A 15229-nucleotide genomic window follows, 5' to 3' on the forward strand; every position below is an offset into this window, starting at 1 on the left:
AATATGTGCAGCAGCCGTGCCTCCGTAGTATTACTTCATAGTGAACTTAAGCTGCTAGCTTAAGTTAGCTAGCACAAGACAGCTAGCGCAAGACAGGGGTACAGTGTATGCTGTAACAGTGGTAGTTGGAGATCACAGGGAGAGGCCTTCGTTCTTCAGTGGGCATAAATATAGGCTGATGATGATGAAGCTGCCAGCCATGTAAAGATTGATCTTGTTTTGGTTGTTTTGTTGCCTTACCTTATCTGGCATGCAAGGTAGAGGGAATGACGGGGATGCCCGGGTGGCACACATGCACTGTCTTTGTATGATGCTTAAGTTTTTTTTTTTTTTTTTTTTTTTATCAGGGAACGCTCAGTTGTAGATGATGCTTGAGTCCCGTCTCCCTTCTTCAACTTGTCCCTCAATTTAGGCGTCTTCTTAAAAATGAAGCAGTACTAACTCACCACAGTTTGCGACTGTTATCGAGATCACCTAACTCACTTTATAAAAAGCACCATTAAACTCCCTTGGCTTCCACCAAGGCAAGTGCATGACACTGAGCTCATATCCCTTGAGATAAAGGCAAGGGAGTTGAAAGGAGTTCACAGATGCCTGCGTGACAGGAATGTTAGGCTGCGCTACACTACTTGGTGTGGTGGCAAGGTGGTCCCTATAATGAATGCAGTAAGAACAGAGCCGTTGCGCACTTTGGTGTCCTATAGTTGTCGGCAAGGGTGCCTAGGGGAGGCTCTGCATTGAAGGGTTTGGTGGAGGCGGGCTTCAGGTCACGGTGCCTCTTGGGGTCCAGCAGGTACGGGTCCTCAATGCCGGCAGACGCAGCACCAACATCTTCTGCTGCCAGGTTACCAATGCGAAATGTCTCCAACAAGGCAAGTATCTGCACAGAAGTAGCAATCAGTTTATGTAGAGTCCGGTGGCCCGTTTCGAGTTTCGAGGTTGCTCTAAGGCTTCAGGATAACTTGGAAGGGTGGCAGTTTGGGCTAGTTGGTTATAAGTCTGCCATTGCTTCAGGATAAGTCTGCCATTGATTGCAGATGGTTGCATCTGTTTTGCTACTGCAGTGGCTATGACATTCTGTTGCCGAGCACAAGTTTGCAGGTTTGATTCCCGGCTAAAAATCCCGCGCCACCACACCAGTGTGATGTCACAAATTTCAAAATACTTTTTTGTACTTGGGCCAATGTGGCGTAATAAAAGTTCTTGAAACATGCTAAGTTAGTCTTTGGCTTTTTTACAACAATGCAGTTCACCTTAACTGACAAAATTTTATCAGGCTCAAGCAGATGTCAAAATCTGTGACATCACTGCAAGCTGGTACGGAAACTTCAAGGCGGCATATCGCCACCCATCTCATTTTTGCATCTTTTCTTGCTTACCAAGCCTGCTCTCATGGTAACAGGAGCTTTTTCTGATACTGTAGGAGCATAGTTTACTAATACAGCTTACCCTATGTTCCTCTTTAGTGTCCCTCTAAAGACTCAAACACAAAGTGGTCAACATTGACCTGGAGCCCTATGCTATCCTGGAGCCCTACCCCAGCACATCTCATGCTGTCTCATAGCTCATGTTGCTTATATACTAGCTTATACATAGGGTGTTCCCTTCTCAAATAAATTTAGCTGCAAGTTTGGCACTCTTTCTGTCTCCTTTTTTTCCTCGGGTTTTTTACTTTGCTCCACAGTACATCAGATTAGCTATATGCACCAACACACTCAACATAGTACTCTGCTATTCAAGCTGCAGCCCCTCACGCTAGTCTATTTACCTGCCTATTTAACCAATCAATCAGAGGCTGCTGTGGCTGTTGTGTATGTTTGTTTTGGTTGTTGCTTACCTTGATACACTGTATCTCAATGATACATGAAAAGCCATATTGAGATATCTGTCTGTGGACAGTGCTTGCTACTTCAGTAACAATGTGCAAATTTGCACAAAAATAATTAACAAAATGTATTAGTTCTTGAATGGAATATGAATATTCAGAATATGCTGCCCTCAAAAGTTTTCTTATTTATTTATTTATTTATTTATTTATTTATTTCAAATACTGCTAACTCCCAATTACTGTTAATACCTATGGGTTCTGGCAGAATGGTACAAACAATATATGAAATACATGAGAAATATGTAATTTAACTTATCAAACAAAAAATTATGTGAATAAGATATCATCCTCAGAAAAAATAAAACGCAAGAGAAAAAACAAGGAAATATCAAGGAACGGGCTCACATCAAAAAAGACCTGAAATTTCTCCAATTTATTTTGTTCCGACTATATCAGCGTTAAGATCATTCTACTCAATTACTGTTCCAGGAATGGAGGAAAACATAAAAGTATTTTTCAGTATTTAAAGGGGGGAGCTAATGTAAATTGATGTCAGCGCCGAGCAGCAAATCCGGAAAAAAATTTACTATAGTTCATTGTCTGGCTGTTCAGCAGACTCTTGACTACCTTAAACATAAATGGCCCGCTCGATTTCTCTGTGATAGTCGCTTCAGATTAAAAATTGTGGGGTTTTACATGCCAAAACCACGATCTGATTATGAGGCACGCTGTAGTGGGGGACTCCGGAAATTTGGACCACCTGGGTTCTTTAACGTGCACCTAAATCCAAGTACACGGTTGTTTTTGCATTTTGCCCCCATTGAAATGCGGCCGCCGTGGCCGGGATTCGATCCCGCGACCTCGTGCTTAGCAGCCCACGGCGGGTTCGCTTCAGATTAGCTTTTGCCAGTAGTTCAGATATCGATGTTCATCCCATAGCTATTAAAAATAAACCGTACTGCCTTATTTTGTACTCTATCTAATTGGTTTATATTGTTGCTTATAAAAGGGTGCCAAACAATGTTTGCATAATCAAGAATTGGTATTATAAAAGATTTATATGCAAGATGTTTAGTGCGACTTGAAGTGTCACAAATAAAATGTTTTAAAAAAAATAAAGTATAGTCATTGCCTTATAACAGATGTGAGTATTATGCTGATCCAATTTGAGATCATCACAAAAGTGGAGACCGAAGTATTTAATATCCTTAACACGAGGAAGTACATTACCATTCACTGTGTAAGAAAAAGTCAGAGGTTTATTATTAGTTATGGACATAATTACACATTTCTGGCAATTAACAGACATCTGCCATGTCTTACACCAATGCATCAATTCGTTTACTTCTGATTGGAGCCTCCGCATTTAATAGAAGAATAGTACAAGTTTAACTGGACAGCTTGCATTTGAGCAATGATTTGAAGGCCACTAGAATTCCATCAATAATGATACTTAAAATAATAGAGAAAAGAACAAACAAGTGCAAACAAAAGCTATGCTAATTACCACCCTAATATAGGTCTGAAAAAACCAGTTACTATCTCGCGTAACGTTCACAGCACAAAAAAACGAGTCCAAAGCACAAAATTAACAAGACTTCCTGTCTACTATATGTTTTGTGTCACCTACCTGCAACATGAGCCATGTTAGTATCATATACAGAAAGATTAAATGTAACAGTAACATAATTAATTATATTTAGTGATGAAAACATGACGAATCTTAACAAGAAAGGCAGACTGTAAGAAACTAAGGTAATAAACCCTGAAGCATGCCAACAAGAAAACTTTAGTGTCAGGTTAACGCAAGTTTCTGTGTAAAACATTGCTTCATATATATGTGCTTTTTATTGCAATAGCAATTATATGTACACTCCACACTCCAGGCATCCTTCTGCCATCAGCGTCGCTGTTGACAGCACGTTCTACTCCGGGCGGCCCTGGCACCTGCAGCAACCCCCCCCTCCACCCCCGAGGCCGCGCGCTGCGTTTCCGCGGCTTAGTTTGCGGTGGTGTGAGACGCAGCATGAAGGTCAATTTGCTGACTTCTGCTTCCGCTCTTCCTCACTCCAGCGTTTTGACAGCGAGTTTCCCAATCATCAAGTGAGATGTGTTCATGTTTGCTTGTGCGCGCAGGACACCATGCTTGTTCATTTAGTTAGTATGCCTATGTTTACAAGTTTATGCAGCCGTTAAAACTACTATCCTTACTTCGTATGGCTGTCCACTAACTTGCTATTGCAATCGATGCTTCGTCTTTCGGGCAGAACTACAATTTTTTTCTTATACTTCAAAATTTTAGAAATCACCTGTGGCAGATAACACCATTCTAATCCTAGAACTGGATTACTCAAAGAGGTGGACATTACTTCCATGAGAAACCAAAATGCAAAAGTAACTAATAACAAACTTTCACTATTTCACTAAGGCATACAGACTTGGAACAAATGCTCAGGTTTAGACATGTGCGCTCACAAACTTGCAGTAAATGTGCAATACTGTCCCACTTCTTTAGAAAACCATGTTTTATGCAATGAGACACAACAGTAACTAAAACATCAATGCCTTTCATCAAACACTTTGGAAATTAATATTTCGAAACTAGTGTTATCCTGGGAATTCATTCCAAGTAGATATATCTTGCGAACTCAACGGCTACAATTCGTAAATTGCTACATGTGCCATAAAGCACTGTATAAACTAGAATATAGGTCAAGATTTTTTCCCAAAAAGAAACATCTAAGGTCGCCCCGTCGTCTGGCCAATTCAAGGTCAGGGGTCGACTATATTCGGGGCCGACCTATATTCCAGTTTATACAGTAATTAATTAAACTTAATTAGTGAATTTCTACAATTAGTCGATCGCACACTTTTATTTCTCGTGGAAGAATGTCTGCCACTTCGAGTAATCCAGTTTAGGGATTAGAATTGTGCTATCTGCCACAGACGATTAAAAAAAATTCTGTATAGTCTAAGAATAAAACACACGGTATATAACTGCTTAGAACTATTCCCTCAAGCACCTTGAATATGGCACACTCAGTCGTGGGATTCCAGGTATAGGAATGTGCCAACAGCAAGAACTTCAGGCAGGCAGCACACAGCAGTCACATGTGCAAGACCAGCCATCCTTAAAATTTGAAATTCAAAACACAATACAACTGATGCCAAAGAATGCTGAAATTTGGTGAAAATACTGAAGCTGATGACTATCTAAAAATTCGCGGGACTTTCTTCTGCAGTGATGTTGTGAACAGATGCTTCGCTCTTATCACAGCTACAACGACCTGCTCCTTAGATAAATGGAAATATTCATGAAGTTTATCAGTTCAATATTCATGCAATGTCGGCTGAAAATTTCCATTGCCATTATATTTTGTTTCTATGTAGCAAGTGGAGGCCGGTGGTGCACGTAGATCTGAATAATCTGGCATTTCTGAATATCTGGCTCTGAAATATTGATCAGCGACTGTATTTGTATTCTTTTGAAATCAGTTTCTCTGGACACAAACAAAATCTCAAAAACTTTTTGCTATCTTATGACAATTGTAATCGAGCATTCTACAATACATTAGCAAAAACAGGCAAGTATGCAGGTGTGGTTTTCCTTGAGCAGGCTCCAATAATTTTAACTCAACGTATCTTGCCATAAGCAAATGTACAAAGTGCTAAATTCTCCAAACCAATGGTGGGAATCAATTCTTTTGTGTTTGAACTATGCGAAGAACCTTGCTTTGCGGTTGTTTTTACTTGGTATATCCATCACAGCACAGTAAAAATGCAGCACATGTAGACAAGTATTTATTTAATTATTTATTTATTTATTTATTTATTTATTTAATACCCACAGCGCCCATTCAGGCATTACAGTGGGGGGGTACAGAAGAAAAACAAGCATAAAATAAAAATTGCAGGTTTGCAGAAATTTGTGTAAATGAAAAATAGATTATTATACGTCGACACGAAAGCATACGGCCGCACACACAGCCACGTAGAACACAGGCGCGTTGCAGATGTCGCATGAAAAAAAAAAAAAAAAAGTACAAAAAGCACAATGATAACAAAGATTCATAATAAAAAGGCAAAGAACAAGCGAAGAATAGCATCAACACGCGGTAGTGATAAAGGGTACAGTACAACAAAAAAGCAGCACTAAAAGAAAAGAATATCATTTGCAACTAGGATTCTGTATCGGTCAGGGTGATTGTTAGACATAACCGCGATATATATCAAGCGTTAGTGTTCAAAAGATTTTATCGTTTTTAATGCAGAAAAGAACTTGTTAGTACACGAGATTTCTACAACTGAAGTAGAGGCACTACATAAAGTGCACTGTCCTGTCGCATCATAAAGTGTGCAACTGGTGTTGCAGACATGATGGGGTTATAATGTGGGAAGACCTACGCAGGTAAAAAGCAGAAACTTTCCATAAAATTTAACTCTCATGCTCACTGAATTGCTTGCAAGTGTGAGACATGGATGCTGGGCAATATGAGCAATATGACATGCTGACAAGATAGCTATTGCAAGACATAGATTTTATTAGCGATACATCTGCTTATATTTTCACCAATGAATTCCAGTTTGACAGATTGCTGTCAAGGACACGACTGCTGAGCACATGCCCCTGTCTATGTCAGACTTTAGCATGCATATAAACCAGTTAAAAGTTTAATTTCTGCCCTGCTTCTTCAAGTTGTCTTGTCTCTTAAGCTGTAAGCAAAACTTGCCGGCGGTACTTTTCAATTGAGCAACGAAAGCGAAAACTGAAAAAGAAATCCATTAAAACCACGTTCACGTAACTTCATAGCTTACACGACTATATTATAATATTGTAAGAGGGTAACTATAAAATTCCACTCTTTGGTGCCTGTTAGCAGCTAGGCGGTGGCAACTGCATACATGATTATTATTCAGAGAGCGGTCCGGTCCCATACCCCTGAGGCACTTACCGCCTTCAATCTATGGTTGTGTTCTAGAATTTGCGTGACGAAGATCGAGCGCTAATTAAGCAGTGCTGATCAATCGCAAATAATATGCACTGAGAGTTGTCAGGTGCATTATGTCCGCATGATTGTTGTGGTTTAGGTAGGCGCTGACATCTAGTAAGTCCACATACCTCAGGAGTCTTGTGGACCGCGTAAAGATTCCAAAACGGGTCGATGCCGCCTCCGGCGCCGAGCAGTATCTTGTCTCCACCCGGGTGCTCGTCCACGAAGTCGGTGACGTCGTACACACCACATTTGAACGAAATCCATATTCTTGTCGCCTTTGTGTCGTGCTTGGCGACTTCACCAGCGGTGTAGACTGGCAAGCCGTCCACGGCTTCTTCTGCTTTCGTTTCTGCAAACCAAGCCGACCAAGCTTTTAATCAAACCAGCCGGCCACAGTTTCACTGCTTTTACCTTGCTTGGCGTGGACCGGAGATGACTTCCAGTATGAGAAAAGCCCCAGTGTTATGCCGCCGCCAAGGAGAGCCCATGCGCGCCCACTGCTGCGTCGAAATTCATCGTCGTCCGTTCTTCCTTGTGCACAGGCTAAAGTTCGCCGGCTGGCCACGCGGTACAAGGGACTTTTTGGTTGCGCGGCGCTCCTCGCGAAGGCGTGCATCAGACGGGAATAGCGTGTGCAAACTGCCATCCTTCACCGGCGTAGACGGCCAACTGAAAAAACGTGGTAACACGTCAGGAGGATTTCCTTCCTGGCAGCCCCAATATCATCTGTCAGTTGAAAAAGATTTATCCCCGAACCACCTCATATGACCACCTGTCGCTAAAGAGATACGCGACTGCCATACGACTGATGATGGTGATGGTGATGGTGGTCCTGCCCTTTGTATCGGGTCGCCGTAGTTGGCTCTGTCCAAAACCGGCGTGACCACATAAAAAAGGAAAGAAAGGAAAAGAAAACCACTGAAACACCCTTCCGTGAACTTCAGAAACAAAAAAGAGAAGTTCGCACAGTCATCGGCGCAGCGCTCCATGCTGCCACCAAAACTCGAGGCGTTTCTTGGTCACCTCCGCGGCCTCACCCTCTTCTGTCTTGAAACCAAGTGCGGTAGGCAGCGCCTGTGTGCGGGTTGGCGGAAAGATGCCACCGCACTCCAGGACCACGTGACGCAGTGTCTCGTCCGACTTTCCACAGAGGGCGCACGTTGTGGAAACCCCCTTGGCTTCAACCTTTCCTATTTCAAGCAGGGAGAATGGATTAAACAGTCATTACCAGGACTGATGTATGCAGATGACATTGTACTTATGGCTGACAGCAAGGAAGACTTGCAGAGATTAATGGACATCTGTGGTAAAGAGGGAGATAGCTTAGGTTTGAAGTTTAGTAAAGAAAAATCGGCAGTCATGACTTTTAATGATAATCAGGGCAGCGAGCATAGGATACAGGAGGTTACGCTGGAGGTGGTGGATAAGTACAAATATCTTGGAGTGTGGATAAACAATGGGGCTGAGTACCTAACGGAACATGAAAAATATGTGACGGCTAAAGGTAGCAGAAATGCAGCTGTGATGAAAATAGGGCACTGTGGAATTACAATAGGTACGAAGTGGTGAGAGGGATTTGGAAAGGGGTGATGGTCCCTAGTTTGACTTTTGGCAATGCGGTCCTGTGCATGAGATCAGAGGTTCGAGCAAGGTTGGAAGTTAAGCAGCGAGGGGTAGGTAGACTGGCTCTGGGAGCACACGGAAATACACCAAATCAGGGGGTACAGGGTGACATGGGATGGACGTCATTCGAGTGCAGGGAAGCCAGCAGCAAGATAGAATTTGAGGAGCGATTGAGAGAGATGGCAGAAAAGCGGTGGGCAAGGAGAGTTTTCAGTTATTTGTACATGAGGAATGTTGATACAAAATGGAGGAAGCTGACCAGAAAACTGTCAATCAAATATTTGGACTGCAGGAGGGGTGCAAACCAGGAAACAGCGGTTAAGAAAAAGGTTAAGGAAACAGAGAGGGGTCTGTGGAAAACAGGGATGCAGACGAAATCAGCACTGGGCACATACCGAACTTTCAAGCAAGAAATTGCCAAAGAAAATATCTACGATAATTCTAGGGGAAGCTCTTTGTTGTTTGAAGCCAGGACGGGAGTATTGCGGACTAAGATGTACCGAGTCAAGTACCAAGGTATAGATACGTTGTGCTGTGCGTGTGGAGAAGAAGAGGAAACGGCTGAACACCTCATACTTTTCTGTAAGGGGCTTAACCCTACAGTGCAAGGCAACGGGGCTGATTTTTTCAAAGCATTGGGGTTTAGGGACAGTGAAGGCAAAATAGACTTTAAGCGGGTAGAAATAACCAAACAGAGGTTATCTGATTGGTGGATAAAATTAAGGCAGGGGTGAAATTTCACCCACCACAAAGTACAAATTATGTTAATAGCCATGGCTAGGTGGCGTATGCCACCGCCCGATTTAAAGGGTTCAGCCTCATCCATCCATCCATCCATCCAACCCTCGGTGAAGCGCGCTCTCCAAATGCGTGTGCGCAGCACACCCGCTCTCGCCTCCGCCAGCAGTGCGCTTCCCTTCGAGTTGTCGTAGCAGCTCTCGGTGCGGATTTCTAGCTTCTCACTCCGATACAACTCGAGGGACGACTTTTCTTCTGCGGCTTTCCGCCACGCAGCTGCCTCTCTCTGTCGCACCTGACTCCGTGTTCCCCTGCCCATTGAGTCCCCCTGCTGCTTCGACCGCGTGACTGCAGTTGCCAGACTCGATTCGCAAACTGTGTGGATGCGAGTGGAGGAGCAAGGCGATGACGGTGATGACGGTCTTTATTCTGTGGGTGATGGTGATAACGTGACGGCGGGCAGTGCGACGGGAAGTGTGTCGAGGCGTCGAGTGCTCCTTCAGCTTCTTGCGATGTGACCGATATCTTGCACGACAGCCACTTTGAACCACTGCTTATCGTGTGAGAACTTTCCTTGTGGAGTTTAAGCGGTTGTGCGGTTGAAGGCTCTGCTCATTCAAGCCAGATTTGAGATTTTGTCATTGCTCCTGCCATCCCCGTCATGAGTACCAACGACCATAACGGTGATTCTAGTACATACTCGATAAAGATATTTTCTGCGCTCGTACGGTCAACTGCTAGCGTAGAACCGGTGAGAAGCCCGCACTACATTTATAGACCGATAGAATATTATTACTATACTGCTAGTACACTTGTTCCGAGCATGCAGTGTGACCTGTACTATCAACCAAAAAAGGACCACGGGATCTCAGAAAACGATAAATATCCGAGCAGCCTTTAAAAGTAGCCAGTAAAACTAGGGACCATAGTAAAACCGTACACCACAATGTTGTTATACCAGTAGAAACTGGAAATGGGAATACCAACAGAAAAAGAAATATCGCCGAAGTGGAACGTTTCAGAATACGGCCCCAGCCTGCGTTTTGAGGCTGCGGAAATATTCGACTTTTTGTCAGATCTCTTGGTCCGTAAACTTTTTTGGTCGATACTACATTGTGAGGAGGCAATACCATGGAGGGGAAAATATCCTTATTCCTACATTATGATAGCAATTTGTGCGGCCGAGTAACGTGAATTTCGGTGCGCACAGCTTAATTCTCAATTTTTTTTCTTGCAGAAGACAAGAAACAGGGAGACAATCTCTAGCAGTGTAGAGTGATGTCGCCCCAGAATATCTGAATGCCACTCGTGGGCGTGGCCGGTTCTTGCGCATACATTCGGATGTTCTCTCCCTTCTCGCGATACCGTACTGATGTCAACTTGTAATGTAGTTGTAACATGCATTGAGAACCCAGTCCATTCAGTGACCAGCTTAACGGATTCACAACTGGCTGTTCCTACTTACCCCATAATGGCGCTGTGGAAGCCGATGGAAATTGGATTTGCAGATCTTACCTAAATATTTTCACCTTTTCACGGAAGGCAAAACTTCGACGCACCTTATTGTCTAGTATCTTCATATCTTTGCAGTATTAGCATACCTTGCATATGACTTGCACTCAAATGTTGTGATAATGTGCTGGTGGGCCTTTATGAGGGTGAAAAGCTGAGATTTAATTTTGTCTCCATTAGCTCTAGCTGTGGAAGATGCAAGGACACTCAGGGGCGTAGCCAAGAGGGGGGGGGGGTTCAACCCCCCCCCCCCCCCCCGAAATCTCCCCCACTTACCCACCCTTTGTTCTTGTCGCTTCGCGCTGACATAATTCAAGAAACCGGTGCTGCTATCACAATTTCATTCCTGAGCGCTTCCGTTCGGATTGGTAATTTACAGCGAATCATGTTTGCATATGGAAAAAACTGTCACGGTGTTTGTCAAGGCTTTGACACTCTGTGAGGGTTTGGACAAGAATGTGGCGGCCACATTCTGAATCAACAAATGTGCAACAATTAAATGAAGCAACAAATGCTGCAGCCGCATTTTAGATGAAGGCGAAAAGGCTCGAGGCCGTTTACTTAGATTTAGGTGCACTTTAAAGAGCCCAGGTGGTCGAAATTTCTGGTATACATTTCCGCCGCTTCCCTTCAGGTGCCGGTTAGGCCGCGCTCGCGCAGGATCTTAGGCTACATTCACACTTGGTCTCGAAGCTGTCAGAAGCGGCAAAATCTTGCAAAAATCCGCCCGCCTAGGCGGCAAAACAGGCAGAAAAACACGCTGCGAGCCAAATCGGTCTCGGGCCGACTTTTTCGCCATGGCGAAGCGGAAACGCGGCGGAAAGTCATTCTGCTCGACTGAAAGCTACACTAGCATGTAAACAACCGGTCGTAAAATTGAACATGGCACCAAAAGTGTAGGCTGCAATGCTGATCGACGCGATCAAGAACCACCCCTTGCTCTACGACAAGAGTGGTACTAAAACTTACTGTCAGCAATACTCACGATAGTATTCAACGTCGCGCCACCGGAGGTGCGGCAACGAAGCCTTGGCGTGCACCCAACTTCCCGCCCTTTTGCAAAGCCAGGCAAACCCACCACCGCCGTTTCCGAGGTGTCCGCGTCTTCCGCTTATTCATTGTCTATTTCTAGAAAACAAGTAGGTAGAAGTATACAAGCAATTTCTTCTTCCACATCCATTGCAGACAATAGTTAGGCAGATTCCTCGTTGGCGCTCCATAATTCTCCTCGCACGTGTACGGTATGTTGCAGTAGTCGCGGGGTGCTTTTCTCGTCGCGACGATAGATTGGGAGCGTAGGTCTCAAGTAGGACGCGCAGGCTTTAGCGAGCCCCAGCACAAGGGCCAGCCCGGGTTTTAGCTGTGGTGTTCCCGTTGCTTCTTTGGTGTCCTGGAGGCGCCGACAATACGAAATGATAAAATGTTATTGCAACTTGTAAATAAAAGCTATTAAAGAAATATAATCACGCCTAGGCACCAACCTGTGACTCAGCGCTACCGCGCCCGTATGAGGAGAATTACGGAACGCCAACGAGGAATTTACCGAAGGTCGCAGATGACACACGAAGTTGCGCAAAATGATCACTTTTGATGATGGTACGTGAGTCAATGAATGAACATACCGCTCGAAATAATGCGATAATGAGAGCCACCACGCCGACAAATGTACGCAGACTAGATGGATGTGGACGAAAGCGGCAGCGGCGGCCGAGGGGGTAGCAAAACAAATGTGAACAACTTGGACATGCGCGGAAAAGATTTTCCGGCCGCTTTGGCCTTTCCGCCCGCTTGCCACTTCCCAAGTGTGAACGTAGCCTTACAGCGCGCGAAAAGTCTCTTGTTTGCAATTGCACCCCTACGGAAGGCTGGTAGTTACTGTTGTGTTGTTGAATCCCAAACCAGCAATTACGGAAGGCTGGTAGTTGCTGTTGTGTTGTGGAATCCCAAACCAGCAATGTACTCACAAAGGGTTGATGACAGCAGTTAAATTCCACCGATTCGCAACAGAATGCATGAAACAGACAGCCGACAAGCATGGATTACTGCTGTGCGCAGTACAGCGTAAGTAAACTCTTGTTGCAGGCGCCGACAGTTCTCGTCGGAGTTCACGCGTCCTGAGAAATTGATTATGTGCACTATGCACTGAACAAGACCGGAGTTCATTCCTGCATCACTAGTACACCAATCAGTCGAGATTCTGTGAGGTACAAGGCCACTTCCTGTTTGCACCGGTGTAAGTGAAGCAGAAATGAGTTGCACGCACTACTTAAGCCATATCTATGCTGTGTAGTGAAATATTCTGTACAATTCCGAATCTGTTGACGTAAAGGCAAATGACGGCTGCACGCTCGCACACAGCGGAAGACACAGCGGCCTATGCACTTTCCGCAGGAAATGCAACCCTCTCGTATGAGGGAGCAGGGCGACGAAAGCTTGGAAAAAAAAAAAGCCTTACGCGTTTTTGCGCGTATTTAAGTTTTCTAGCGCAAAGACGCAGCTAACAAGCTATTCCCATGGGAGTAGGTATAGCCTGGTCACACGTGCATTTTCACGCGTATAGCCATCCTTGACTTGTGAAACGCACTTCGCCCCGACGAGGATGACGCCATCTACGCTTAACGGAGATTAACAATTAATGATGTTGTCACCGATCGGGCGGGTCGTCTCAATGATGCGTTTTCGAAGACTGGTCTATTCAGTGGCGCGATGAGAGACCGTTACTCCAAACGCCCACTGTACCTGTCGTACTTACTGTGTTTACTGAGCTTACTTTACTTTACAGGGGGGGGGAGTCCCATGTCTTTGATATACATGTAGAGTGTCTGCTTAAACTAGCGATAGTTATTATCGATCACGTCGCGTAGAGGAAAGCAGACGCTTGCCCCCCCCCCAAAAAAAAATTTCTGGCTACGCCCCTGATGACACTACATAGTGACATCTGTTATGTCTTCTGCCACCACTTTACCGTTACAGTTCATTGATAATAATAAAAGATGCCAGGCACATGAGTGTTGTCATGCACATGGAAGAGTCGGGATATCCCGCTCCATCCATCATGTCACATGCTGACTGTATATTATATAAAGCAGCTTATTATACCTACCGTCACAACTTGCCAGTGAAAGTAGTTAAAAAGCCCTAGGCATATAGAGCAGTGAACAATAATATGTATACATATTCTGCATTTTAGGTCCTCCAAGTTAAACTGCTCAGAAAATTGATGCTGCATTATGCCAGAATAGCCTATTGAATGCTCACTGGCATATAATGTTATTTGCACTGCATAGCCCACCCAAAGTGCGCACAACTTGCATATTCCAAGAATGTATAAAAAGGAAACTATACATAAACCAGTGTGAGAAAACATGTGCATGCTGCTGAGAGAAATTTTAATAACTGGAGAGGTTAGCCAAGTGAAAAGCATGGCATGCCATTTTAGGGTTAATATATCAGTACAGATCAAAAGAGAGAGAAAAAAAAATATATGCACACTTTCACTTGCACACAAACTGGGAAATGTTAAAATGAAATGAAATTAGAAAATTAGAAACTGGAGCTTTATGGCGCTATCAATAAACAAAAGGTTCTCCATCCCTGTCCCTTTGGCTGCAGCAGTGCACACCTGTTTGACATTATCGAAAAAAACAATTCACTTAATAGTGTAAAAGCATATGTAATAAATTTTCAACAGGAAACAGCAATAGCATATCTTTTTGTTCTCTACTGTAACTATGTGTTCGATGCATGAAACGGTAAGATTCTTATTCTCACGTTTGTTCCTTACTTTTCAGCGTAATTCCATGCTTCATGCTGCACCTTCAGAATCACATGGCCCACTTGCAAGAAGCTCAGATCCAGCATTGGACATTGCTGTCCACTACATCAAGCCCTTAAGGTGTGGTGGCCGTGAATCTTCTGTAGTAGTGGTCGACCTTGCCAGACGATTTGACGTCCTAGCTTTGGCGCAGCAAGTTGGCGAGCCGCATCTGCTGGACAGCTTATCACGTCTGCATGTGGTACACTGCCCTTGCCCAGAGGCCCTATTCTGCACATTAGAGAAACTGCTGCTCAGTGTTGTGCCTATTGCACTGCTTGCTGTGTATGCAGCACCCATGCATCGCTGGCACAGCCCTCAGGGAAACATGCAGGTGGCACGCCTTCAAGAGCTGGCCACTGCTCACGGGGCCAAATTCTATGCGATACCACCCACCGTGCGTCTACGGAGCAGACCTAATGAAGCATATTTTGTGTGTGAATCCGGCGTCCGGAGGTGTAAATAAAAGTGTTCTGGAGAAACAAAGTATGTAACTGCATCTCAGTATCTTAACAAAATGATTGGTGCCCAGATATTGCTAAAGATATCGGTGAGTTTAGTTTGTCTGTAAGCGTCTTATTGTTTGCAGATTCCTGGTTATCGGAGCCATGGATGACAGTAGCAAAGTTGGTAGCTACATCTTGTGGACCTTGTCCAACTACAATACGTTTGAAAAAATTTTTAGATCCGCTGTTGGCAGATAACATAATTCTAGCGCCT

At 44.2% G+C, this 15229-nt stretch overlaps 2 protein-coding genes across 3 annotated transcripts; one reads left to right on the plus strand and one right to left on the minus strand.

Annotated features, from left to right (window-relative positions):
• Nucleotides 1–351: 351 nt before the first annotated feature.
• LOC119434476 (sulfite oxidase, mitochondrial) lies at nt 352–7624 on the minus strand. Its single transcript, XM_037701621.2, has 3 exons — nt 7234–7624; nt 6948–7171; nt 352–880 (listed from the first exon to the last, which is right to left on the minus strand). Exons 1-3 carry the CDS (start codon nt 7466–7468, stop codon nt 653–655), a joined length of 687 nt encoding a protein of 228 aa, XP_037557549.1. The 5' UTR covers nt 7469–7624; the 3' UTR covers nt 352–652.
• On the plus strand, nt 3680–14982 carry LOC119434475 (uncharacterized). 2 transcript variants are annotated; one of them, XM_037701619.2, is made up of 2 exons: nt 3680–3931; nt 14487–14982. In XM_037701619.2, exons 1-2 carry the CDS (start codon nt 3695–3697, stop codon nt 14973–14975), a joined length of 726 nt encoding a protein of 241 aa, XP_037557547.1. In that variant the 5' UTR covers nt 3680–3694; the 3' UTR covers nt 14976–14982. The 2 variants fall into 2 exon arrangements, with proteins under 2 accessions (XP_037557547.1, XP_037557548.1); XM_037701620.2 differs by lacking the exon at nt 3680–3931 and adding an exon at nt 9522–9934.
• Nucleotides 14983–15229: the final 247 nt, after the last annotated feature.

Source organism: Dermacentor silvarum, unplaced genomic scaffold (assembly GCF_013339745.2).
Source record: "Dermacentor silvarum isolate Dsil-2018 unplaced genomic scaffold, BIME_Dsil_1.4 Seq11, whole genome shotgun sequence".
Taxonomy (NCBI): domain Eukaryota; kingdom Metazoa; phylum Arthropoda; class Arachnida; order Ixodida; family Ixodidae; genus Dermacentor; species Dermacentor silvarum.